We start from the raw sequence: 27466 nt of genomic DNA, 5'->3' as shown, positions 1-27466 counted from the left end.
ATGGTGAAGTGGCTATTCTACTCAGGCAGTTACCATACACGTTTATTCGTCTTAAGACAAACCTGTTCACGAACATAAAATATTCTGTTAGAGTCTCAGTTTAACGGATCATTACACATCCAGGCCACATGAAGAAATGTTTTCAAATAAAACCCACGCATATTATTCAACTCAAACATCAGCTAAAGAGATCAAGTACCAAAGATTGAATGATATCACTTTGTATAGTGCCAGAAAGTGTCATTGTACTCACAATCCACTCAATCAGTAACTGGCCATTGACAATAACCAGCTTTGATCTGATTCTGTGATTCAAGCCAATGAGAGTGAGCGTGAAGTCTCCTTAAACTACTGATGGTGCAATTGAGAAGTATTTTGAGATTATGATGTAAATTAAATCACTAACCCAAGATTATGCAGCACATCCAGTCTAAATGCAAAGCACAAAACTTTGCAATGAACAAGACTCAGTTATTGATCCCAGACAAGGGGATATCTAAAAATATCATAGCAAAGTAATTCTTTTGTGTGCAAAACATAATGGGACAAAGTATATGTTCTGAAACAATCTGCTGGCATATAGTATTATACAGAAGAGACAGCTGTGCATTCAGAGGGTCCTGGCTAATGATACCTAATCTGGCAGAGAGTATTCCCAATCCAATAGTCTGCTGCTGATGGTAAAAAGTATCAGAAACGGAAGTGGCATCTGCAAGTTTAAAACATATTCATAACTCAGTGCAGGAGATAAATATTCTAGTTTAACATCTGTTCATACAACTGATGCAGAATATTTCTGTAACTATCTCAACAATTTTCTTGGATCAGGAGTGAAATTAGCAAGCATTCTCAAAATAGAAGCTATTACCTAAATTAACGTCCCAGAGGACCACCATCAAGTCCACCTTTTTCTCCTCCAAGAAGACAATTAAAAAGTCCACTGTGTTCTCCCCCGCCAAGCAGGCCTTCAAGAAGCCCACCGTTTCCTCCAAGAAGACCCCCAAGAAGCCCATTCGGCCCCAAAATCGTGTCCTGGGCATAAGAAAATGTTATTAATAAGATGCAATCTTTTTTCAATTCTAAAATTGTATATTTAACAATGTGTCGCTTTGACATTACGATGACATCAATACAGAATTACAATGTAAAGTTACCATATAAATCAAAAAGAACATTCCGATAAGTTATCTGGGACCGAATGTACAACCATTCATTTTTGCTAGTCACAAATTGCGTCAATTTACGACTTGCAATTTGCGACTCGCAAAAATGAATGTACAACAGTGTCTCAGGCACTGTCTGCGATCTCCAATGAGGAATCATTAATATTCATGAGGTTGTCACAATTTGCGACCCAATTGGGAATGAGAAACACCCAAAAGAGCAGACCAGGTCTTTGGAATGGTGTGTCGCTAAATAAAGAAACTGTGAATAAATGAGATGTGTGTGTGAGCGAATGCTGTCAAAGACATAGGCTTGAATAAATCCCATCAGCCCACCTTGATGGCGGAGTTAACGTCATGTGGGAGTTACTGATCATCCAGTGCCACAACCGGCCATGTATTACCGGTGCGGGATTGAATGTCAGTGATCTTTAGCCATCTTGTCTGTGCTAGAGATAGAATTGAATGGAATTGCAGTGCTCTGGTAAAGGTGAGTATAAAATTGACTACATAGACTTAAAGAAACATTCAAAAGAAAGTCAGAGTGCCAAAGGTTAAAAACACGCTAAGTAGTAGGACTACGTTATGGCGCCAATTGGGAATGACCCACACTCACAGGGATGGTGGCCTGCTGGGGTCAGCAGACCACCATGTCTGTGACTGGTTTTTCAATAAAGCAGTTAAAAAAAAATCCATCCCATTTTCCTTAACCCCTTGGCAACGGGGTATTTTCCCCCCGCTGTGTGGGGGGGAGAGGGGCCGCTAGCAGCGCCACTGTCGTGTTGACGAGCTCGGCTCGTCATGAGGCAGAGCGGAGCAGAGCTGCCCTTGTGATGAGCTGAACTTGTCACACCACACCCGTTTTTCAAACGTTCAACACAGCAGGGAAATTATCCCTGCGTCCGGACATTCCAACGGCTGTGACGAGCTCAGCTTGTCATGAGGGCAACTCAACCTTCCCTCATGACGAGCTGAGCCTATCAACAGCACTCAAGGGGTTAAAGGAAAATGGGATGCATTTAAAGAAGAAACATTTAACTTTTCATTATTATTTTTTAAGGACAGGGAGTTGTACCTGGGTATTTTCACACCCATTCCCATTCGCGAGTGGCTTACCAACCTTCTGAAAAGGGTGGTAAACTGTAAATGTTTTGCTTCCGCAAATGCGGACGCAAAACAATGGTAGATGCCATTTACCCTCGCTATTAGGAAGGAACGCCCTTGGCACGTCCCTTCCTAATAGCGAGTTGCAAACCATATTTTGTGATTCGCTAATAGGTTAGCGACACGCAAAATATGGTTTGTACATAGGCTTGGCCTTTTTAGCGGTTGCAAACAGGCCAAATTCACGTTTGCCACCGCAAAAAACTGTCGAACGTCCGCCCCTCAAAGTGCTAAATGAAACTCATTGCAAGTCAAAGGAATGTGCTGATGACAAGGAATGTGTGCAGCGAGCCAACAACATTTTTTTTATTCATGCATTATAAGGTTATCAAACAGACAAGGAAAATTGATAATTTGCCTCTTTCAGCATTCTCTTTTCATAGCTCAGCCTAGCGTACACACATTGTAAGACTGATAAAAGAGCTAAATACAGGATGCATATTCGCACGACATTTCTCTGCCCTTTCATTGCTGGCGTGGGAAATTGTAAAATTAAATATCTGAATTCAATGTTGCTGAAAGTCATGTTACCTTTTCTGTTAGATTCTCACTATTAATTCGGATTGTATTAACTCCTACCTCACTGTGTGTTTGCTTCGAAAATGATAACAATCTCCCCTGTCTGAACTGCTCTGCACACAAATGTGATGCCATGCTCAAGTTTCATGCGCATTTCGTCCCAGAATGCCAGGTCAAGCCATAAAAACCGGTAGTCCATTTTTTATGAATTGCATGCAGTTAATTTCTTTTTTTGTAAAGACATTTTGACAAAATTCAGTATCCCAATGGTTCTCGTTTCACTGCAAACACTGCACATATGAAGCAACTGTCAGACTTGCGTGGAGTGTCAAAGGTTTCCAACATTTGTATGTGCTGTCAGAAGCTTCTAACAGTTTTAAGCATGTTTTAAAAAAGTAGTCTCAGCGACTTGGCGATGTGGCGAGTGCAAGGTAAGTGGTCTTATTTAATTTTTTATTTTACTTTCCCTATCCCGCCATCTGTTCACGTGCCCTTCACCGCCCTGCCCCATCCCACTGCCAGACTGTAATTACCTTACCTGTGCCATTCACGCCTGATTCCTGACCTGTCCTTGCCACGCAGCGCACCAAGGTGACTTGCTGTTCTGCACTGCATGCCTTCCTCATAAATGAGGCCCCTAATGAGCAATTTTATCTGGAGTACTTTTTTCAGTAAACATTTTTAAAATGTATTCAGACTTATGATTTAGTAATTGTTTAAAGTTACAACAATACTTTCTCATTTTTATATTTCACAACTTTCACTGCACTTTAAGTGCACTTCCTTGACAAACTGTCTTTCTGAGGAATCCTTTTTCCCAAATCAAGGTGTGATTAATCATATCTTTGTATTCACAATGCTTGTCTGGGCAGTTTGTTTCCTAAGGGTATTTTAGTTGTTTACTTGTGTTTTTTTCCTGGCCATTCCACGGCTTCAGAGTAATTTAGTAACAGAGAAATGAAGAAAATGGATTTACCAGTAATCCTGATAATGTACCAAGAAGAGGTCCTAGGAGATTTTTCTGCACATAAACAAGAGCAATGAAAATGTTATTGATAACACTCACAAGGAGAAATTTTACAGTTTCAAGAAATACAAAGTAAATTCAAAGTAGGTAGTAACAGCTTCTATAAATATTTACAGATTAGAAGTTACCTGGCAAACAAAAAAGGAGGATCGCTAGGTTTCGGGACCTGTCGCATAATGGATTACTTAGAGACCAGCCCTCAATGTACGATCCGTTTCTTATATGCAGAATTATGCTCATATAAAACTGATGACAGAGAGAAATATGCCAGGAAGTGGCTGGATAAATTAGAGGTACAGTTAGAAGATTTCCAACTATCCCTGGATATGGGGAGAACAATTTTATGTTCTGCTACCCTTCAGTCGCAACATTATAAAACTATATACTCGTTATACCATACTCCTGCGAGACTCGCACAATGGGGATGTAATGCAGGAATTACTTGCCCACGGTGCGACTCCGCAGAGGCAGATATTTTACATATGTTTTCACGGTGCCCACAACTGTTTTCCCTGAAGAAAGAGATTGAGAAATTCTCGGATGAGTCATTGGGATGCAAAATTAAGCTCACAGATGAGCTATTATTAATGGGGGTTTCGGGGAGTACCGAGATTGTATATCCTGAATTTATGTTTATGTTAGCCGCAGTTTTTCGAATATGTATAGCGATATCATGGCTTGATAGAGTCCCACCAACTTTCCAGATGTGGATAGCTCGGCTTTTATCAACTTATAATTTAGAAAAAGCGATATATGACAGAAAGGGAAAAAAAAGTAGGGCTTTGGGAAAGAAGATCTGGTACCCAGTGACAAAGTGGAAGAAGGGAGGGATAAATGGGGTAGGATTGTCTGAGGGTACTGAGCAGGTAACTTGAAACTCTGTTATTGGGAAGAATTATAATTAATGCCATATGTTGTTAGGAATATTGTAATGTAGTGATCATGGTCGTCAAATTGTATACAATGTGCTGTAACATTTATTGGTTTATGGAAAATTCGCAAAACATTTTTAATAAAAAAAAAAAAAAAAAAAAAAAAAAAACGAAAATGTTATTGATAATGAGATATAAGTTCATACCTTAATATTCATGTCTATTAACAGTGGTGGCAGTCATGTGCAACTTACAAGGGGGCAGTGACCCCTTGCACACATGCACACTCCCTTAAACCCATGCATTCACATGCAGACATTCACCCACACATGCATTCACAACATTCACTCACAAATAGACATGCATTTATGCATACATGCATGCCCCAAACTGTCAATAAAAACAACACTTAACTGCTGCAGCTCTCGGGCAGGAAGCCTTGTATGTGCCAGGAGGGTTGGGACTGCTGCTTCCTAGGTCAGCCAATGAGGGCAGGCAAAAGTCCTTACTTCGCTACAGGAGTAGGATGGGGTTTGAGAGACTGCTTACCGCACGCACTCTGTGATGAAGTGTCAGCGATAGACATTCAACCCTGGGCACTTCAGGGCTTAAAGCTGAAGTGCCCACGCAAGCGGCTCTGATACTCTCTCTCATCATGAGGGAGATTGCCTCAAGCACCTTTGTGGAGCTAAGAAGGTAATGCCCACAGGAGCTGTGAAATCCTCTGCCCAGCAAAGTTCAGGTCCGGCAGCCCGGGGCATGCGCATTTAGTCGATGTATAGCTCCTGGCTGCCCAACCTGAAACTAAAGAGTGATCCCTCAGCCTGACAGACACTCTTTATGTCCAAAAGGCGCAAAGGCGTCGCCACTGCTGTTTATTAGTAATGACAACATGTGGACAGAGCAACTTATTCATTACAAAAAATGCATAGCCATGCAATAATGCAAAAGTATGCACTGATTGACAGTATTACACATCACCACAATAAAATGTAAATTAGAGAGGGTGTTTTTACCACTAATTTGAGAACTCCACCCAACAAGCTGCCAAGAAGGGTTTCACATTTCTTGGGTTCCATGTTTTCAACAGACCCAGAACCCTACATCAGAGGAGAAAAGTTTACAATCCAATTGAGATTTCATGATTGTTTACAAGTTCAGACTCTTATGGTTGTGCAAGTGTTTTTAATTGGACCTTGTTCCTCAGAATACAGTAATGTTATAATTTCGATGTTACATTTTTTAGAGTGAGAAATGTATATGTAGAAATGTTTAAGAACAGCAACACTTTAGCAACACTAGGTCTGCTGTGGCTTTAAGTTAAAACTAATGGTAAACATATTAAAACCTGTACATAAACATGTTGTCTCTCAAACTATGAATAGAGATATAGGGTTAAAGTAGAAAGGTATGCAATTGGGGTTCTTTATTTTAGTGCAACAACAAACATTATGGTGGGATTTAAAATTTGGCAAAAAATGGGGAATTGCACAAAGAAAACAAAAGGCAGGCACCTGCCATATTCAAAATTAGAGCTGTTGCATGTTCTTCTATTGTGAATACTTGACAGTGTGTCTATGAGGGGTATACATGAAAGACATAACAGAGTTAAAAAATTAAGTTTAAGTAATACAGAGACTAGTTTGAGTCTCTTGGATGAGAAATATCACAGAAGAGCACACCAAATCGCCAGAAGAATGATCCAAGCTATGAACGATCACAATGCAACACATTGGGGTAACGATGGTATTCTTTCTAATCAAAATGAAATGCTCCTAGAAAGTTGTTTGCATATAATATTATGTGCAAAAATGCAAGAGAAAGATAAACTGGATATATTTTGCATAATTACACTCAAAGAGATTGTATAGCTGCAAACCTATGACATTTTAGAGTTAAAGAAATGGCTTTATGACATTTAATTGCAAAAGCGTAATTCATCTAAAACACAATTGGTCCCTCCATTGCAGAGAATATAACTGATAGATTGCCTTCAAGAATTTGCATTTAATGGATTTGCTTTACCTGAACTATTGCCCCCATTTCTTGGATCTGCATCTGGGAAAAACCCTGGAAAGGAGATTAAAAAGTGAGGAAGAGGTACTTCTTTTATGGGATGAAAACACAGACAGACAAGGAATGCTAGTGTATTGTAGCCTTTGCATGGAACAATGCCTTCTTAAAGACTTCTATTCCTGCTAATACAATTGTCAGTTCAACATTTATGTAAAAGGTCACCTGACTTTAAATCTATCAAAGCCATTTTGATTTCTTAAAATCTTTTCATAGTTCTTTTATGAATGTATATTGTAATTATGGTATTAAGTGACATTTTAATCTTTGCCCCATTTTTATTTTCTATAAATATTTATTGTTATTTGCCCACAGTTTACCTCGCATTTTGAACATAAAAACATAGCAATGAACATATGTTTGTGATATGTACAGCAGTACAAAACAAAGACTTGTATTTTGTTGCCTAAAGTACGAACAAATTTACTTTGAATAACATAGCAGTGGAGATGCAAAATAAGAGTCTATTTGGAATATAAAAATATGACTAGTTATAGGAAGTATCAAAATAAGCAGGTGTGGGTTGCAGAGAGTAGCAATAGTAGGCTGAACAGAGTATATCATTGCAAAATTCTTTCAGTCACTATTTAGGAGACAGAGAGGCACAACCAACAGTTCTGAAGTCCTTTTGTGAAAGGGTTCCCAACACACTCTGAATGACTCATTTGTCAGTCCGCTACCATATGTAGGTCCTAACAAAGAGTAAATCACAAGAACTACAATATTATTAAAGGAGAATGTATCACACTCTGGAGATATGCCACTACAACAGTGTCTTTAAGTAGAGATATTTGTGGATAGCATTAGTACAACATTGCTGTTTTGTGATTTATATTTGAGGTATATGAGTCCTTCAACATCATTTTGAATGAAGCTTCTTTTATTATAAATACTGCTACATCATCATACCTGTAGTCACTTGACACATTATAGAGGGTGAGAATGAAAGTAACAATGAATTTCTGTAAACAGTACTGCAATATACTATAATTTTATGGAGCAGGAGGGCAAAGAATTTGTAAGCACAAAAAACATGATGTACTACAAGATGCTGTGAGTAGGTATGTGGGTCAAGCGGAAGTAATGCATTTCTTCATGGCTACAGTAGACCGATTATGGGAGAGAATGTTTTGGGAAAAGTTAAGCATGTTTTATGATGCTGAATGATTTTGCTTCGTTATCCATTTTATTTGTTGTCCATTATTATCTTTACTGGCATTCTATATTGTTTTATCTTCTTTGTCTCATAAGTGATGGCAAATTCTAAATATGATAAAAGTTCACCCATTTTTACAATTTTAACAGAATCTGAAGGAGAGATTTGACATCAGCAAGGACTGCGGGATAATGGAGATGTTTGGCAACTCTTTGGGAGGAAAGGAACAATTGTTTAAATACATAAATTGAAAGAAGGAAACTCGAAGATACTTCATCGTTAGACGCTTCATATTTGAATAACATTAACATACATCACAGGCTGTAAAATGTTAAATTAACTAAGGAAGTGCCAACTAATCCACTAAAGAGGTTTCAGGGTATTGAGAACCCTGGAAAAAATGAGTACCTTTAAAACCCCCTACAGGGATCAACGCTTCACAGATGAAGCCCTGGAATCATGGATAAAATGCACTGTTAGACTTCTTTATGTTTGGATAATTGAGCAGATAATTCATCAGACAGGTGTACGGTACAATGACTACGAATAAGTTGTGAATGTCCCAAATTAACAGGAGCCCAATGACTCACTGATCTGAAGGGAAGTAGGTATGGTGTACATCACACTCTGCAACTGACATTTATATTATTTATTGATTAGTAAATAAATATTGTCTTACCATCTGCCCCATCACATCTTCAACAGAGCACCCCAAGTCATCAGCCAATTCTTCCTAAGGATCAATTAAGAAACACAAAATCTAATTTATACATGTTTTACTGAGAAAACCAGCAGTGAAAAACTTGCAAACAAGTGTCTATTCCTAATTGTTTGATTTTTTTTGTGAAGACTGAGTCATATCTAATTGGCTAAATTCCGCTCATTCATTTGTCAGTAAATTACCCAAATGCATCTCATAAAAGAATTGAATTTTAGAAGTCTTCAATGCTGTTAATCACTGCAAATGATCTCATCCCACCTCTGCCTCACTAGTGTTTGCATCAGGGCTGTCTGTAACATTTACATCAATAATGGAAGGGATGAATGTATGAATTACACAACAAAATCCACTATTTTTTGTAAATAAATGTATTTCTTCATTGACACTAACACATATAGAATGACATACTCAAGGGGGTATATATATTAAATATTAAACCAAAGGCAGACGCACATATTTATAGAGACAACAAGATACATTTATTAGTTGACAGGCAGATCACAAACAGAACTAGTGTACTGTTTCAAATGAATAATTTGTTATAATAACACGTATTCAAATCATAAAAGAAATAAAGTATCTGTTTTACCAAAACAGTGAGGAGATTGTGCAGACTACATTTCATTTCAAATGTCCTGCCCTTTGATGTGCTTTTCTGAAAAAGAAAAAGAAAGTTGTGATAAAAACATTACATTTTGAAAAAGCTGTCTAAGTGAGACCACTCATCAATTGAGTATAATAGGGAGCAGTTTTTCCCTATGGCTTTGGTTATCCTCTCGGCCAGGTAAAACCAATATTTGTATTTTATTTAGTTTGGAAAACATTTATCATAATAACTGAGGGAAACATTCAATCTAAAGTAACATTTGAAAATAAACATTGCCAGTGAAGCAAGTTGAGCCATTGGTTATAAAATAGTCCTCAGGCCATTTGTTCCTACTGGAAGTCCATCCTAAGGTATCTAGACTGAGGGTTTCACACTAAGTAACTGTAGAGTTGTGGAACAGCTTTTATTCTCAGTGAGACACTTTGAAGAAAGAACATATCACTGTACTACTTGTTTCACTGTAAAGGGTTAGGAATGCATCATTGCTCTCATTGGGTGATTTGCAACTTGCACTGGTAGAAATGCGTCAGTACATTCCCGGTTACACTGCACAGTTGTAGAAATATGATTTATATTCTGACTGACTATACTCTCCAGGTTTGGAAGTGAAGTAATTTTATTAGGGCTCCTGTTCTTGGGTCTAAATTTCACAGTACTGCACACCAATACATTTAATACTGGTAAAAAGCTGATAAAGAGCCATCACCTTCTGATGCTGTTCAGCATATCAGTTAGTTTTTTATGTGTGTATGTGGACATGTATGCATATAATATTTTGTGGAGCAATGTACATGGTCAAAGGCAAGCTTAAAATCTGCAAGTAATAGAGATAACTGAGTTGTGGATGAGTAATGGGTCTTCAGTTCATTCCTAAAATGGAGCAGTGTTGGGTTTCTCCTAATAGGTATGGGGATGCTGTTCCAGATCCTTGGTGCATAGATGGAAAATGTCTGCTGTCTTGTTTTTGTCTTTTTTTACATTTCTTTGTCTATAGTCTGATACTGTCCTGGCTGTGAGTGAGCCAAGGACCATCAGAGATGGTGAGCTTGTCTGCTAGTGGAGTTGCTGGTTGTGATGTTCTTGTGAATGATCCAGCTGGTTTTAAATATAGTGCAGACTGGGAAGGGGAGTCAATGGAGTTGTTTAAGGATGGGGTGATGTGATCATATTTCTTCATGATCTGGATGAGATGTGCTGGTGCATGTAGGATTCTTCTTGTGACTTGCTTTCCAAGTACTCCCGTTCAGGTATGTTCTCCCTTTGGGTAAGTTTCCTCCACCCCCAGGCCTTATTGTCATTGACAAGTTCTGACATGTTCTTCCCCTGTCCACTGATTCACCAGTGAGCTTGGCTGATGTTGTTCAGACCCTGGCTGACTTGTTTGGTTGGTGATTTGTGGAGTGCAATTGAACATATTCTTGGTGTGTGTGCAGAGCATAACGGGGAGGGATGTGGAGAACATTGATGATTGTTTTTGTATTTACAAAATAGAGGACGAATAAACAGAACCCATACTTCTTAAAAAGAAATGCCCGGTTTACAGCCAATGGTATGAATTCAGGCTGATGCATTTTAGGGGCTTAAATAAAAGAAGAAGATCCCAAGGCTTTTAGTCTGGTCTCTGAATTTGTTATCTGTGTCTCCTAAGCGAGTCTCGCTGAAGTGTGATTGTTTCATTTTAACATCTACGTATGTGTTATGATTGCATCTCTGGCGGCAACAGCAAAATATAAAAGCCAGGAATACAGTGCTAGATTGATCTCAGGTTTGATGAATGATGATTATATTTTTAGAAGTGATGACCTTCAGTATAATTGCACAGATTATTCAACTTGAAAAAAGCTAATCAAATTCTTCAGGAAATTCTTCATGAAGATGACGGATATCGAGGAATATGAAAAACATTTGAAAAATCCCACAAAATGTATTGTAAAAGGGTTTGTCTAAAGCCCTATAGAGAATGTGGATTTCTGTAATCGAACGAACCTCCCTTTCTAACCTTATTTGTTAGAATGTATGTCAGAATTCACTTGGAACTATAATGAGTTCTTCGTACCCATGATATGTATGCTTTGCTGCTAAACTCTTTTATGTGGTACAAAAGGGGGTGGTGATGGACGGAGTATCTGAACCAATCAAACACTCACACCCAGTCAACAGATCTGGGTTTAATCCATCACCATTCTTTAGCCCACTCTGCCACCCCAGTTCAGACATGGCCATATGCAAATTTGTCTGACCTTGTGCCTCATGGGAGCAGTCCAGCCCGAACTGCAAAGCCATGCCTTCCCTGGACCGGATTCAAGCTTCTTCGGACCGATTTCTGGCATTATAGCCATCTTCAGCCAGGCTTGCTTGAATCCAGTGGCAAAGTGAGCAAGGGACTCACGTCTGAGCATACCCTGCCAACTTAGGGTGAACAAAGCGGTACAAAAGGGGTGGTGATGGACGGCTGTCCCTTGCTCACTTTGCCACTGGATTCAAGCAAGCCTGGCTGAAGACACAGCCATCCTTGTCTGTCATTCTTTTTTTTTTTTTTTTTTTTTTTATTCAGGCATAATAAGTAGGACATCATTACAGCAGTACATCAATTCAAATTTAACTCAAATAATACAATGTTATAAATAAATGAATCGCAGGGTTTGTAATCCAAAGAGACTAAGAATCAACATAGATAGAATTTTAGATAATTATAAATTATACAACAGTATAAACACACTCTAAATCAATTATAAATATGGTCAATAATCACCCAATACCACCAGGGACGATGCTATTTTTCCATTCAGTTATTGGGCACCAAAGCGTATCTCCTCGTAATTTGGATCGTATCCCTCTTGTTTTAAATATTGCAGATTCATATCTATAAGCTGCCAAAAGGCGTGCTAACCACATCTGAAAACTTGGAGGCTCTGCGTCTTTCCATCTCGCAGATAGGATTATCCTGAAAACAGCCATGCCAATAAAAACGAATCTTTCTTCAGCTTTTTCTAATTTTAAGGTAAGGTCATAACCAAACAGAAATAGGGTTTCCGATTCTGGTATTATGTGTCCAAAAATTTCCTCCCAAAAGGAATTTATCATGGTTTTCAATAATGTCAAACTAGGACAAGTATACAACATATGAGTAAGAGTTGCCGGCCCTTGAGTACATCTTGGGCATAAATCATTGTCTCGTTTACCCCATGTAAATAGTTTAGCAGGAGTAAAGTAAAGGTCAAAGATAGTTTTGTACAATTGTGCCTTAAGATTGCTTGCCATCAATAACTTTTGACTCATATTTAACACCTGGTCTAAATCCACGTTTGGGTTATTCAATTTTAAACACCACTTTTTTTCCGTTTTATCAAGATCATCTTTCTTCATGCTTAAAAGAGTATTATATAGAGTTCCAATTCTAATATTTGTCCCAAAAATGACATCCATAATTTCATACTTATGTAGGCAAATTAGTGATTCCTTGGCTTTTAGTGTGGCAAATATCTGTGCAAACTTCAAAAAATCCCCATTCGGTAAATTATATTTAATTTTTAAATCTAAAAAAGTTGTGTCATAGTCTTTTATTAGAAAATCACCAATTGTCTTAATTCCTATCTTAGCCCAATGTTTTAAAAAGGCGTCTGAATCCCGTACTTGAATAAAATTAGTGTAGAGAAGTGGTGTATAGCGATTAATTTTCTCAACTTTACTATATTTAGCAATTTTACTCCAAATTTTCCAAACATTGATCATAATTTCACCTTTAAAAGCTTTATAGTTTCTTGTCTCAGTTTTTCGGAGTAACAAGCCTTTTGCTTCCCGCCCAACTATAAGTTCATATATTGACGGTATTTCAACACGCCCCTCTAAATTCCGTTCGCTATAGCCTCTGAGCAATGGCATAAGTTGTTTTAGTTGTGCTGCCCAATAATATAGTTCCATATTAGGTATAGTAAGACCGCCTTTCTCGATAGGCAGAGACAGTAGTTCAATAGACCTCCTAATTTTTCCATTCTGCCACACAAACTTAGATATAAGTGAGTTAATTGCTGCTAAAACCTCCTTTTTAATGGCTAGCGGTATTGCTCTAAATAAATAGAGACATCTGGGTAGCGTATTCATTTTAACATAATTAACTCTCCCTATAATAGACAGATGAAGGCTATTGACCCTTTTAAAGTCGTTCTCAATTTTTTTCAGTAATGGATCAAAATTAATTTGTGAGATTGTTTTAGTGTTTGCACAAAGTTCAATGCCCAGATAAGTAGCTTTTTCAACTCTTCGAGGATCAATGCAAACTGTGTCGGGTGTGCTTATTATAATCGTCTTTCCTTTGTTAAGGGAATACCCAGAGTAAGTCCGAAATTCCGACGTAATTACCTCTATTTCATGAATAGCTTCTGTAGGATCAGGTGTGACTATCGCAATATCGTCAGCATATGCCAGTACTTTTGTTTCAAACTGATAACTAACAATCGGTTTAATAATAGTGCTCTCTAATAATTTCACAATAAGAGGGTTGATATATAAAGCAAATAACAGGGGTGAGCATGGACAACCTTGTCTAGTACCTCTTGTTATATTAATAGATTCAGAGAATAGTCCGGCCGCGAGGACTTTCGCTTTGGGGCGGTGATACAGTGATTTTATTGAGTTAATAAATTTGGGGCCAAAATTATTGCGTGCCATAACTTCCCATAGAAATTTCCAGGTGACACGATCGAAAGCTTTCTCAGCATCCAGTAAAATCATAGACATTCGCTCCCCCTTAGCTGTCATGACGTCAAATAAGGCAATTGCCCTACGGATGTGTTCAGTGGTTCCCTTTCCAGGGATAAAACCATGTTGCCATGGGGAGGCGAGCTGTTCTATGACCCCACTGAGCCTGAGTGCTAGGACTTTTGCATATAATTTGGAATCCGAATTAATAAGGGATATAGGGCGATATGATGTGAGGAGCTCTGGGGATTTTCCCTTTTTTGGAAAGACGATTATATTAGCTTCCTCCCAAGAAGTTGGAGGTACACCATTATATTGTATTCCAAGAAATAAATCATGTAGGATCGGTAGTAACTGATGGCTAAGTATCTTAAATAGCTCAATCGGTATTTTGTCTGGACCTGCTGCTTTGCCAGAGGCTAATAATGATAATGCGGTCCTAACTTCTGCAATTGTTATTTCTTTTTCAAGGTCCTCCCTTGTATCAGTGTCCAATGTTTCCATAGCCTCGGAGTTACTAAGAAAATTATTTATAAAAGCTTCTATTTCTTTATCTGATCTGTTAATATCCTCTGTATATAATTTCTGGTAATACCCTTGAAACTGGGAATTGATTCCAGCTGGATGAGTAAATGTCTGTCCATTTTCTATTATAGTAGCTATGTCCCTTTTTGTAATTTTCTGGCGCGTACTAAGTGCCAGTTGTCTGCCCACTTTCTCTCCGCTTTCATACACTTGTTTCCTATGTGATTGATATGTCTCAGCAGCTTTCTGACTGAGTTTAGAGTTTAATTCTGACTTTAGTATAGCTATCTGCATCATCACCTGGCTTATATCTTGTTTTAGCCTGATTTTACTGATATGCTCTTCTTCGGCTTTAGCTAGAGCAGTTATTTTCACTCCAAATTCTTGTTTTTCCCCATTCCTAATTTTAGTTTGATACTTAATAGTTTCCCCCATTAGAGCGGCTTTATAAGTATCCCAAACAATATTCCTTGAAGCACTAAATCGATTCATGCTAAAAAATTCTTCAGTCCAGGCTTTAATAAAATCAATATATTCTTGGTTGCATAGTAATTTCCTATCGAAAGACCATGTAGTTTTTTGACTATAATTAGTTTGATAATTAATTGATAATACTAAGGGATTATGATCTGATAGTGTTTTCGGAAGTTTCTTTATTTGCGAAGAGGAAGTTAAATCTTTCGAAGTAAAAATGTAATCTATCCGTACATATTTTTGATGGGGGTGTGAGTAATACGTGTAGCCAGAGTCTGCAGGGTTATTTTGCATCCAAATATCAGTCAGCCCTAGGCTACAAATTAAATTACTAATAGCCTGATAAACCTTTGGTTTCCGACCAATATATTTTAATCCAGTTACCTGCGACGACAAGGATGGTATTAAGGAAATGTTCAGATCGCCGCAAAAAATTAATGGCCCTTGCCAAATGGCTAATTCTGTTTCCAATTTTTCAAAAGTTATAGGATCATCCTGGTTGGATCCATAAACAGTGCATATCGTAATTCCGTTAGCTAATTTGGCAATTGCCCATCTTCCATATGGATCTGATGCACAGCGTATTCCTTGTCCATGACAACTCTTGGCCAATATTGCAACCCCCCTTATATTTGTCGTTTGAGTTGAAGCTACTATCAGATGGTATCCCCTTAGTTTTAATAATTCTCTTTTGCTCCATGGAATATGGGTTTCATGTAGACATAAAATGTCTACGGGGTATAGTTTTAATAATTCTTCAAGTCGTATTCTTTTATCTCCAGTCAATAATCCTCCTATATTCCAGGTTTGTATATTAAGCTTACCCATTATTGATATGGTAGTTTTGTCGAGTAGTGTTGCTCAAATCATATTCCATATACATACCCTGCTTTATGTTTTCCAAAATTAACTCTATTCCTGCTATTATGCCTGATTTTTTTCCCCTTTTTCCCATTTTCCCCTTCCCTTCCCCTCTCCCTCTGCGTCGTCCCTCCCTCTTGCCCACCCCTTCTCCGCTTCCTCCCTTCTTGCTGAGGCATCCAGACTCACCCAGAGTCTGTGTGATGAAGTTGCTGCACTTCTACTGAGCTACCAATATAACATAAAAGAGCAGAAAAAAAAGAAATAAGACAAAGTATTCTTACAAGGATTCTACATCACATTCAAGTATATCATATTATATCATATTATTTCTCAAAAAAGAAAAAAAAAACCTTTATATACAGTCTATATCATACATCCTTAGGTTAAACATTTCCTATTTTTATATACTATCTCCACAAAGAGAAGCATCTTTAATTCACCCGTCTTTAATTCACCCGTCAAAAGATAATGTCAAAACACGAAGATGGAGGCATTCTCCGTATCAATTGTTAGAATGTTATAACCCAAGTGAGTTAGATTCTACGACATTTCGTCTAAATATGCTTTTGCCTTTATCTCTGACTGAAAAAACTTAGTCTGACCATGGTGGACAACCTTGAGAGTCGCCGGGTTGTTCAAATAGGCCTGAGCACCCTTCTCTTGAAATGATTTAATAAGCATTCGCAACCTCCATCGTCTTTCGACGGTTGCATGGCAAAAATCAGGTCTCACAAAGAAAGAAAAACCATTACAAGCTATCTTCCGGTCTGGTCTTGCTTTATCTGCTATCGCCTGCCTTAGTAAAAAATTACCAAAGTACACTAGAACAGCTCTTGGATATGGTCCTGGTTTCGGTGGAAGATTAAAAGGGAAACGATGTACCCTTTGGATTTCAGCTTCCCAATTCCAACTCTGTAGTTCAGGCATTGCTTCACTAAAAAGTTTAATAATGAAAGCTCGTATGTTCTCTCCCTCAACTTTCTCTGGAATTCCCAGGATGCGAAGATTATTGCGGTGTTGCCTATTTTCGAATTCCTCGAGCTTCCATTTGATATCCACCAGTTCTGTTTCCTGTAATTTAATTTTCTCACAGTTTTCGGAAGAATCTTTCTCTGCTGCCATTACCCTTTGTTCCATCTCAGTTACCCGCTCTCCAATCCTTGTGCATGTCTTGGATAATTTCTTTACAACCCCCTGCATTTTACGCAAGGCTATGCGAGATCTTTTGCTATCCTGGGCCGTCTCTTCTCTGTGAGCTGCTATAGCCTGGAGGATGGTCTCTAGTGCAGAGGGGGTTACTTCTGAATCACCTGGGATGTCTGATGAAGAAGCCTTATTATATTCAAGTTGGCCTGCTGTTACTTTCTTTAACATAGGTATTGTATTACCTTTGGACTTAGTTTTCACAGTGTTTGATATCTGTCTCCCCTCATCATAACTGTCTTCTGAGGAATATATATTTATTTCTGATTCATCTTCAGACGATTCAAAGCTCTCAGACCATTCTCCTAAATTGTCAGCTCCAACCTCTTCAGTATCATCGGAAAAAGAATAGAACTCCGTGAGGTCTTTTTCCCCTTCTTGCAACTGTCCCGAATGTGTAAGCAATTGTAAAGTGTTATTTGAAATCGGATCATTGATCTCTTTATTTGCACTTGGTGCACTAGATATCTCCTCCGCAGTAGTAGTTGTTTTACCTAGCGCTGGAGTTGTCACTATTACGTTAGGTACAATCCGGTTATTATTTAATATAGGAAGAGACTCCTCAGGCACAGAGTTAGACAGTTCATTTTGCATTCCTAGAATATTGCCCCCAGGCCCCGAGAATTACATTGCCCGGTCAGCCCCAACCTGCTTTTCTTCATCCAGTATTATTACTTTAGGCTGGTCAGTTGAGTTGCTTTTTAAGACCTCGTCATTTGTGATGTTATTTATATTGGGAATCTCCACATTCAGAGCATCACTAATTGCTATGTTCTCGGGGTTTTCAGGGTTAATAAGGGTATTGGATGTTCCCTCCTCAGGATCAGAAATGGCATTCTGTTGTCCCTCAATTGCAAGACTCTGATCCCCATTCAGTATTGGAGTAGATACAGTCTCGGTTTCAAGATCAGCCTCTAATTGCGAATTATTCTGATTTGGGGTCTTTCTAAACATTAAGTCGTGCACAGTTTTCCCTCCTACGCTGTTTATTCTTCTACGGGTCACTAAGATTTCCTGTCTTGACGACCCCGAGGGAGAGCCAGTTGCAGTTACTTGTTTTTTAGATTTTGCCATCTTTACCTGTAGCTGGTCTTCATCTTCCATCAGCCCTTCTCGCTGCTGTCTCTCTGCCTCCTTACGCAGCACCCTCGCCGCTTTTGCAATCCTGGCTCTGGTGACTGCAGCTGAGGCACTTTTTGGCGGCATCACTGTGTCTTTCTCCCCTGGCGTCTTACTTCGCAAAACCTTCCCCAAACACCAAGCAGAGCCGCCCAGAGAGGAGCTGGCGTTTTGCCACGTTAATTCTTGGAGCTGACTCGGCTTCCGTAGAGCTGCTGCTGCTGTCTGTGTACACACTGTTTCCCTGGAAACGCCACCGCGTAAAGGAGCCGGGTTCCACCAGAGGGTGAGTGTATCGAGTATTTCGCAGCGTTTGAAGGTGTTCAGTACATTATAGCAGTATCTCATTATTAGTGTGTTACCAAAAGAAGCTGCAACAGTATCTTACTTCCAATTTTAAAGTGTCAAGTGTCAATTGTAAGTCAGTAGTCGGCGCTTTCCTTTCACGGCGCCGGGAGCTTTCCCGCTTTCCCGCTAGAGCTTGCAACTTGCAACTGTATCTCGCTTTCGGCTCAAATGTGTCAGTTACATTTCATTTCAACAAGCGGCGCTTTTCCTTTTCACGGCGCCCAGAGCTTTTCCCGCTAGATCTTGCAACTGTATCTTGCAACTGTATCTCGCTCACAGCTTTCTATTCAGATGTGTCAGTTACAATTCAGCAGGCGGTTTTCCTTTCACGGCGCTCAGGGTTTTTTCCGCTGTTAACCAGCAAGGGTATCGACGTCCTTCTCCTTCTCTGCTATGGTGACTTTTACCTCTCCTACTTCAACCCTTCTCTCTGATGTCGTGTAAGCATTTCTTTGCGCTCCATGTAGAACCGCCGCAAAGCGTTTCAATTGATCCTCGTCATCAGTATCGGAGCTCAGTAGAGTGCTGCAGTCAGCTTTGAAACGGCCATCCTTGTCTGTCATTCTTGAGAGAATATTTCCGCCTATTGGTGCAAAATTACCTTTCTAGAAATAGTGAGAGTTCTAGTCCTAATCATTGACTTGCTCTATTGGCTATAATTTGAGACTAAATAATATGCCGACAGCAGTTGTAAGGAACACCTACAGCATGCTCCTTCCAAATACCAAATTCATGTGGGCATGCTATTTCTTTTTAGAAGCTGATGGAATGCGCTGATTTCTAAAATCAGATCAGACCACTTTGCAAAGCATGTTTACGGTTGCAAACACAGAATATGAGGTTTTTGCGACTTTATAAATGGTTAGTATATATGACCAATAATCTTGCCCTGTTTGGAATACATCTTTGAGCATATACTGTATTGGAAGGTGTACGATTAAAGTGTAAGACTACCTACAAATTTGAAGTTTCCAACTTTGCTAGGGAAATCTGGCCCTGGATCGCTCAGCTATCACCCCCTAGAGTGTGGTCACTGACTCAGATTACACCATTGTGGGCTAATATGAACGTGTTTCAAAGATGTATGAGTATGTAAGCTTTCTGTGAATACCTAGCTCTCAGAAAACGAATCATTTGAATCTGATTAGAAACACAAGTAGCCCTTTACGTCGACAATATTTATAACCTCTCATAACCATGCCAGTATAACTTTAAAGACCTGCACTCTAATTCTACCACTGAATAATCAGGACTTACCAAGGAAGTAATGCACATTTTCACTGCAGGGGCATGATGACCACCCATGCAAGTGCTACAACATCCCTTCTGCTTGATTTTCTGGCTACTTAGGAGAACTGCTGATTTTATCCTGAAGTTCAGTTAAGATAAGAAATGAGAATTTTACCATGATCATTTGGTAATTCTTCAGGTTGCTCTTTATGCATCGTGTGAAGTAATAGGCATCTTCTTGCTGAAAAAAATCAATATAAGTAGCCAATCAGTTTCTGCAAATAAAAGGAATGTAAGAAGAGTCTATCTGACCCAAGGGCATATTTACAAAACAATGGAGGAGCGTGCTTTAAGCTAAAATTGATGCCACGTTTTGCCATTCTGAAAACGCAAGGATGCACCATATTTACGAAGATTTGGCACACCCCTGTTTTTTCCTTTGTCTGGCACTAAATTAAGCTGGCTAGCACCAATGCAGGCCCCCTTGCACCATAGTGCAAGGGTGCCTGCATTGAGGGATTTAATGTTGATGTGCAGGAAGGTGTCCCTTCCTGCACATAAACATTCACTAATGGTGATGTGTAACTCCTATGTAACTCCTATGTAGGCTGCATTGTGCACCTTCCTGCACATAAACAATCATGCATGGTGATTTGCGGTTTCTACGTGTGCTACACTATGCAGCACACAGAGAAAAAGCAAAATTGAGGATAATATAAATATTTCTCCTAGTTTCACCATTTTAAGAACCAGGTTATTTTTCATCTTAATTTTGGTGCTGCCCCATAATGAAGCCATCCTTTTAAATAGGGGGTAGCGTCAAACTCAATGGGTGTTGTGGCAGAACGCCCACTGCAACACCTATTGCCCACCCTTTTACACATAGCATGAAATGCGGCCTTATATACAAAGCGGTGTTAAGGCACGTTAAGTGACTTAACCCCTTCACTGCGGCAGCTATTCCGCCGCAGTGCTAAGGGGGCGGGGTGGCTTCGTGGCGGCCGCATGCTGGTGACGGAACCGCTCCGTCACCAGCGTCGGTTGAGCTGTGCTTGTGACGGAGCGGTTCCGTCATGGCCCGCCCCGCTCAATAGAACGCTCAGCCCAGGCGCGAAATTCGCGCCACGCAGGCGCGCCGAGCGGGCCATGACGGAACCGCTCCGTCATCAGCAAAGGTGCACCCGTAGCTGATGACGGAGTGGCTCCATCATCAGCACTTAAGGGGTTAACACTACCTTGTAATTAAGGCGAAGGGTTTATTGCTACAGGAACATAACAAAAAGTGACATTCCTGAGGCGATAAGCCCTTGTAAATATGCATTCCAGTGTTCGATGTTTGTTATGGTGAAGGGCAAGAGAGGGCAGTCATCTCTCCTTTCCACAAGAATCTTCCATGTATGTGGCCTTTCATATTTTAGATGGATATAAGAATCACTCTAGTGCAAGCCTGGCTACACTCTATTTTTTCCCAGAAACTGTGAACTGAAACAGCAGTAATATTTGTTTTGCTTTTCTGTACAGAGCGAAATGTTCCACAATTAACGTATTTGCTCAACAATAACCTTTTGCTCAAGGCCAAACATGGAACAATATAGTTCACTATAGTTTAAATCCGAATGATAATAGAATCTGAAGCATAGGTTGTAGAATAATAAAGCCTAATTAGGTATGTATACACTTCCCTTAGATATGTAGTGAGGGGGTGAACTACACTGCATGGAGCGGCCTTGAATCTGGCAGGTTCATGTTGCTAAGGTTTCAGGAGAGCAGTTAGCTGATGATCTTAACCCCATTGCCGCTGGGCTAATTTCTCCATGGCGAGGGGGGGGGCACGCGCGGCACCGCAATGCTGATGACGAGCTCGGCTCGTCATGCAGCACGGTGGCGCTGTGCTGATGATGAGCTGAGCTTGTCATGGCCCGCCCGCTCAATGGAATGCCCAGCACAGCGGGGTAATTATCCCCGCATGGGCGTTCCGCAGAGGCCATGACGAGCTCAGCTCATCATCAGCACAGCGCCACCGTGCTGCACGACGAGCTGAGCTCGTCATCAGCATGGAACAGGTTAAGATCTCAATAGCTAGCTGTTGAGCCCATGAAGAAGTACCTCTTAACCAACGGAGACATACCTTCATGCTTGAAGATTTCTGCTGCAGGCTGTAGTCAGAAGGGATTGCTGTAAAAGATAGATATGTTAACCATATGTCCTGGCCCTGGCTCACTCAGGATTCTTTAACATATTATGTTTTCCTGATGGCACAGATAGACTTTGACCCACCACTGCATTTGGTCAGAAAGCAGCACAGTGCTGAATTTCTGAACACTTATTACAAAATAAACAATCCCTAAGGGATACTTTTTCACGATTATGGAAAATGCGGGAAGTTAATTCTCTTTGCAATCCAACTCACATTTTAACGCATTTGCATCTCTAACCCTGACAACTTCACTGTCTAACCATTTAGTTATTTTAAATTTTGTGTAAATAATAAAAAAATCCTAATTTAAGCGTGTTCCTGCCACCACTTTTTAAATCCTCAAATGTAAAATTAGCTGAATGAAATCCTTTAAATAGGTTAAAAACATTTAGCCTGACAGTCTGAATGTAGCTGTAATTTCAAATGCATGGGTACGTGAAAGAATCTTTACAGTACAAGCAACAATCATATTCCACTATGGAACATGCTATGAAGAAAGCCTATTTTTCCTCATTGTGCAAAGAAATATTGTGCTAGCGAGAAACAGTGGAAGAAGCAGGAAAAGGGAGGCCATACACAGAACACACTTGGAACGAACACCTGATCAGACAACACAATGTCGGATCCAGTTGCTTACCATCCTCAATCATTTAATAAAAAGAAGCCTGAAATGAAAGTCGTCAGTTTCAGTCACTGCTTCTTTACTCACAGTACCTAGGGAGAATGGCAAAATGACTAGCAGCAGGAGTTAATAGGTCAATCCATTAACTGTTTGTGTCATACTGCCAAAATGACTCATTAATAACTAGTAGATCACGTCAAGACCGAGTTTCAAATTACAGATCATCCAGAAAAATAACTAGAAATGTTTTCCCATTATCGGGTGCCAGATCCTCTTGGAAAATGTTTTCAATTAATTTGATTGGTTCTCTCCCCTTTTGATAATTGTATTTCATTTTCTGAATTGATGTTGAACCTTTTTAATGGTTAATAATAAGATGGAATACATATGGATTCATTAATATGATGTCTTATAAAGGTACTGATATATCCGTGGGAAACCATGAAAAGGGGACTGTGATTGGCTAGGAAGTGAGCTAAACAGATTATACTGCAATGTTAGGCAAGAGTTCAAAAAACACCCACCACACTGCATAGAGAATATACACTGCTGCAATAAGTAAATGTGGCGTCCAAATCCCAAACATCCAACCTGGAGCTCATCATGTTTGCCTTCGTATGAAAGTGAATTGAACCACTGTTTAAACATTATTCTGAATAAGGACAAAATAAATTTATTTATAGGTGACACAGCTTTAAACAGTGAGTGTTCCCAAGAATCTTTATACGAAAGTAGTTCTCTCAAAACGTGGCAGACTTTGGTATACAGTCCCTTAATTCAAGGAACCCTTACTTACCCAAGCATCCACCGAGAGCCACGAGGAGGAGGGCAACAGGCAGCATCATGTTTGCTGTAGGCCTGGTATTTGAGCCTTTTGCAGAACTGCTGATCACTCAAACACCTGTGAAAAGGTCCATGCCTGAGGCCTCTATTTATGCCGATAGCAAGTGCCTTAGGAGGAAGGATCTTCCCAGAAACATGCGCTATGGTCATCGCCTGGGTCCCGTCAACCAGAACATCAAAGAGATTTTCCAAACAATGGGCGTTTTGGACCTATTTGAAAAAGATTTAGTGGATTACTTAGATAAGGACTGCGAGGCATGAGAAAGTGGCTGGGACTCTTTGCAAATAATGTGTTTTTTTGTTCTTTGTTTACCTCCTTAAGGGCCTTCTAGATCCTTCTATTGATAGAAGCATGAATCTTCCCACCTGTATTAGCCCTCAGCTGCTACTAAGTCAAATCATATTCCACTGCGACTTGGAAAAAGCGCTAAAATGACTCCTTTGGGTGGGAGCCTTGTGTCCGAATGCAATTGGACAATAATAATACAATAGCAAAGCTAAAATGAACATTGAGAACTCAGCAATATATAGCAAGCTTGTTATGTTGTGTCTTTCTAAAACAAAAATATAACAAAAATACAGCAAGGGATACGTTTTATGTTGTTCTGATGTATGTAAGTGAATGTCTTTCTAATTATTTGAACTTACTAAACCTACCCTCGTCAACCAACATTGAATTGGTTCTCTTTGGCAATGGACAGTAGTTGACCTCCAGAACTTGCATGAAGATGTAAAACATGTACAGTGCTAAGAAGTGTTAGCAGATGTTCATACAGCTACAGCAGATATAATGCAGTGAGAGTGGTGGTACTGGACACTGAGAATCATTCTAAGTGTTGAAACAGCTGGCCTATAAGACTCACTTCCTCTAAGTATAGGAAAACTCAAAAACATATCATCCTACTGACTCTCAGCTCTTGGTCCTGGAGAGCACAAATCAAAAGCAGCAAACATGAAATCACTCTTCGTATTTTATCAAGGTAATTTCTTGTGATTTGGGATGGTACCCTTGCTTAATAAACAAAACAGGCAACCTTATCACAATGCAAGGTAATTTTCATCTATACTCGTTTCCCCATTTACTATTTACGGCACATTGGACAGCCAGATTAGTCACATGACTTTGTAAATGGCCAGAGATTGGCCTGGACTGAATCAAATTATTCCATTTAAACTATTGTGGAGAAATCTCCTTACTTGGCTTTTCATATCACTGCATTTATTCAATGGCAATATCTGTATTTTACTTACATATTCAATCACTATCATGTCTATTTTAAGAAATATGTGCAGCTAGAATTTATTTCCAACTTTAAATGAACAGTAAATCTGGCATCCATGCCAACAAGAACAACGGACTCAAGCACATTTTATACCAGATTAAAGAGAGAAAATTTAATATCTCTGGTTCAACTAATTGAATTTTTGTCATTGTAGTCTTCTTTTATTTATTAAAGAAAGGGTTCTATTTTTCTAACTTGACGTGGAAACCTTTTTTTGTGGTGTTTTTACTTTATTACTGTCTGAAGAGTTGCACAAATTATTTACACATTACCTCTAAGTTAAGCCTGACTGCTCTGTGCCAAGCTACCAGAGGGTTGACTACAAGTTAACCTAGGGTTGGTTTGTGCCACATCCCGATGAGGCCGGTGGTTTCTGTTTGGCAAGGGCTCACAACCCAGTCAACCTAAAACCCAATTTCTTACTGTAAAATGTGTAATCTCTGCATTTACCATTAATTCTTTGCCAGGCGTTGCAAAAATCGAGTCTCTATTTGGGGTGCCTATTTGAGGAGGTTGTGATGAATTGTCTAGAGAATTATCCAGCAGAATGGCACGGTCACATACAAGTATTAAAATGCCCTTGAAGTATAGCTAGACACCAGTGCAATAGGTCAGTGTCATCAATATTTGGTCCATAATAGCTAGCTAAGGTTAGTGCCTTCTGTCCTTCGTTAATTTCTGAAATCAACCACTTGCCCGTTCAACTAATTTTTACTTTACAAGTTCTATCTCTGAGTTTGATCTACTTAAAATAGCTACTCCTTTCTTGCAGTGTTGTTGATAGGTAGCTATTATCTCCTCCATCCTACTGAACCTTGTCATAAACTCTCTGCACTGATGCCTTTAATAGGTGAGTTTCATGCAACATTATTATATGTGCCTTTGACTCTTTAAAATATTGCTATTTAGATCACTGACTCCTTGCCCCCTTTAACAAAAGAATAGGCGTTTTGGTCCTATTTGTAAAAGATTTAGTATATTACTCAAATAAGGAGTACAAGGCATGAGAAAGTGGCTGGGACTCTTTATAAATATTGTGTTTTTTGTTCTTTGTTTACCCCCTAAAGGGCCTCTTGATCCTTCTATTGATAGAAGCATGAAACTTCCCACCTGTATTACCTCTCAGCTGCTACTAAGTCAAATCAGATTCGCACTGTGACTTGGAAAGAGCGCTAAATGACTACTTTGGGTGGGAAACTCGTGTCAGAATGCAATGGTACAAACATAGCAATTGCTAAAATGAACAATGTAAACTCAGTATTATATAGAAAGCTTGTTATGTTGTGTTGTTCTAAAACACAAATACAGTAGGGGATATGTTTCATGTTGTGCTGATGTATGTAAGTGAATGTCCTTCTAATTAGTTGAACTTACTAAACATACCCTTGTCAACCAACATTGAATTGGCCCTCTTGGACAATGGAGAGTTGAACTCCAGAGCTTGCGTATGAAGATGTAAAACGTGTACAGTGCTAAGAAGTGTTAGCAAATGTTCATCATAAGAAGGAGAGAGGATAGGTCACCTGCTAGTCACCCCCTTCTGCCATATTTCCAAGTTTGTATCTCTCTACACTGATTCAAACTGGACATTCATTTGTAGATCCTAGAGTACAATATTTTTTCCTAAATGCTCCATACCTCCCCCGCCCACCCATAGAAATCCTCCCATTTCTTATTTTTGGCATCTCTAGGAATGTCTAAGGGCCAGATGTAGGTAACCAAATTCCGGTCGGTAACGGCCGAAAATCGGTATTTTCGGTCGTTACCGACCGGTATTTGGTATTTGAGATGTAGAGAACAGAAAATCGTCCGAATCGGTAAATATACCGAATCGGTAAATTTACCGAATCCGTAAACTTTCAGAATCGGTATATTTACCAAATCGGTAAATTTACCGAATTACAACGGTTTGCGATTCGGTAAAATTACCGAATCGGTATATTTACCGAATCGGTAAATTTACCGAATCGGTAATAAACAGAATCGGTAAATAAGAAGTGGCAAAAATGAAAATCGAGAAGTAGGTAAGCTCTTAAATACCGAATTTGCCTGAAATTCGGTATTTAGGAGTCGGTATTTACCATGGATTGAAATCAGGTGGTAACCAGGTGCAGACTATAAAAAAGGATCCAAAATGCAATACTGTTTGCACAATGGCGGCATTCTATGTCATTGTGAGACGGCTACGTCTACAGGAGGAAGTAGAGAGTGAATGGCAGAGACAGGAGCAGGTCTTCAGGCAGAGGATCACCTTGTTCATGCTGACAGAGGCAGAGATTCTCCAGATGTACAGGTTGGAGTCAGACACCATCTTGGACCTCATCAGGGACCTCCTACCACTGTTGGAGCACACTACCCCAAGGGCACATGCCATTCCACCCCACGTGCAGGTGCTGTGCAGCCTACACCTGCTTGCGTCAGGCAGCTACCAGAGTGTGGTTGCTGCGGTAGGTGGGGTGACCCAGAGTAGCCTGTCCCGCTTCTTCCAAAAATTCCTTGACGCCATGTTACGGAGGATGGACCATTATATATCTTTCCCTGCAACCCATGGCGGACTGCTCCAAACTAAAATTGACTTTTACCAGATGGCGCATTTCCCCAATATAATTGGCTGCATTGAGGGCACCCACATTCCCATTTGTCCCCCTGCTGCCACTGAATACATATATCGGAATCGTAAGTCCACCCACACCATCAATGTGCAGGTGATCTGCAATGCCAAGTGCGTCATCACTGACCTGGTGGCCACATTTCCTGG

At 39.6% G+C, this 27466-nt stretch overlaps 1 protein-coding gene across 1 annotated transcript; it reads right to left on the bottom strand.

Annotated features, from left to right (window-relative positions):
* Window positions 1-873: 873 nt before the first annotated feature.
* On the bottom strand, window positions 874-23469 carry LOC147703266 (uncharacterized). The gene is made up of 9 exons (XM_086928902.1): window positions 23379-23469; window positions 21892-21938; window positions 19939-20004; window positions 9285-9350; window positions 8654-8707; window positions 6771-6815; window positions 5762-5845; window positions 3823-3867; window positions 874-1032 (listed from the first exon to the last, which is right to left on the bottom strand). Exons 1-9 carry the CDS (start codon window positions 23425-23427, stop codon window positions 874-876), a joined length of 615 nt encoding a protein of 204 aa, XP_086785028.1. The 5' UTR covers window positions 23428-23469.
* Window positions 23470-27466: the final 3997 nt, after the last annotated feature.

The sequence above is a fragment of the Lissotriton vulgaris genome, chromosome 7 (genome assembly GCF_964263255.1).
Source record: "Lissotriton vulgaris chromosome 7, aLisVul1.2, whole genome shotgun sequence".
Lineage (NCBI taxonomy): Eukaryota > Metazoa > Chordata > Amphibia > Caudata > Salamandridae > Lissotriton > Lissotriton vulgaris.
This window is presented reverse-complemented; position numbering and strand designations above follow the sequence as displayed.

Bases quoted from the DNA above. Each gene is read 5' to 3' on its own strand.
- LOC147703266 (XM_086928902.1), bottom strand. From the start codon at position 23,427: ATGATGCTGCCTGTTGCCCTCCTCCTCGTGGCTCTCGGTGGATGCTTG. The intron at 20,005-21,891 runs GTATGTCTCCGT...GATTTTTTTCAG, and splicing joins AGAAATCTTCAAGCATGAAG to CAAGAAGATGCCTATTACTT. The intron at 1,033-3,822 runs GTAAATCCATTT...TCTTATGCCCAG, and splicing joins GTACATTATCAGGATTACTG to GACACGATTTTGGGGCCGAA.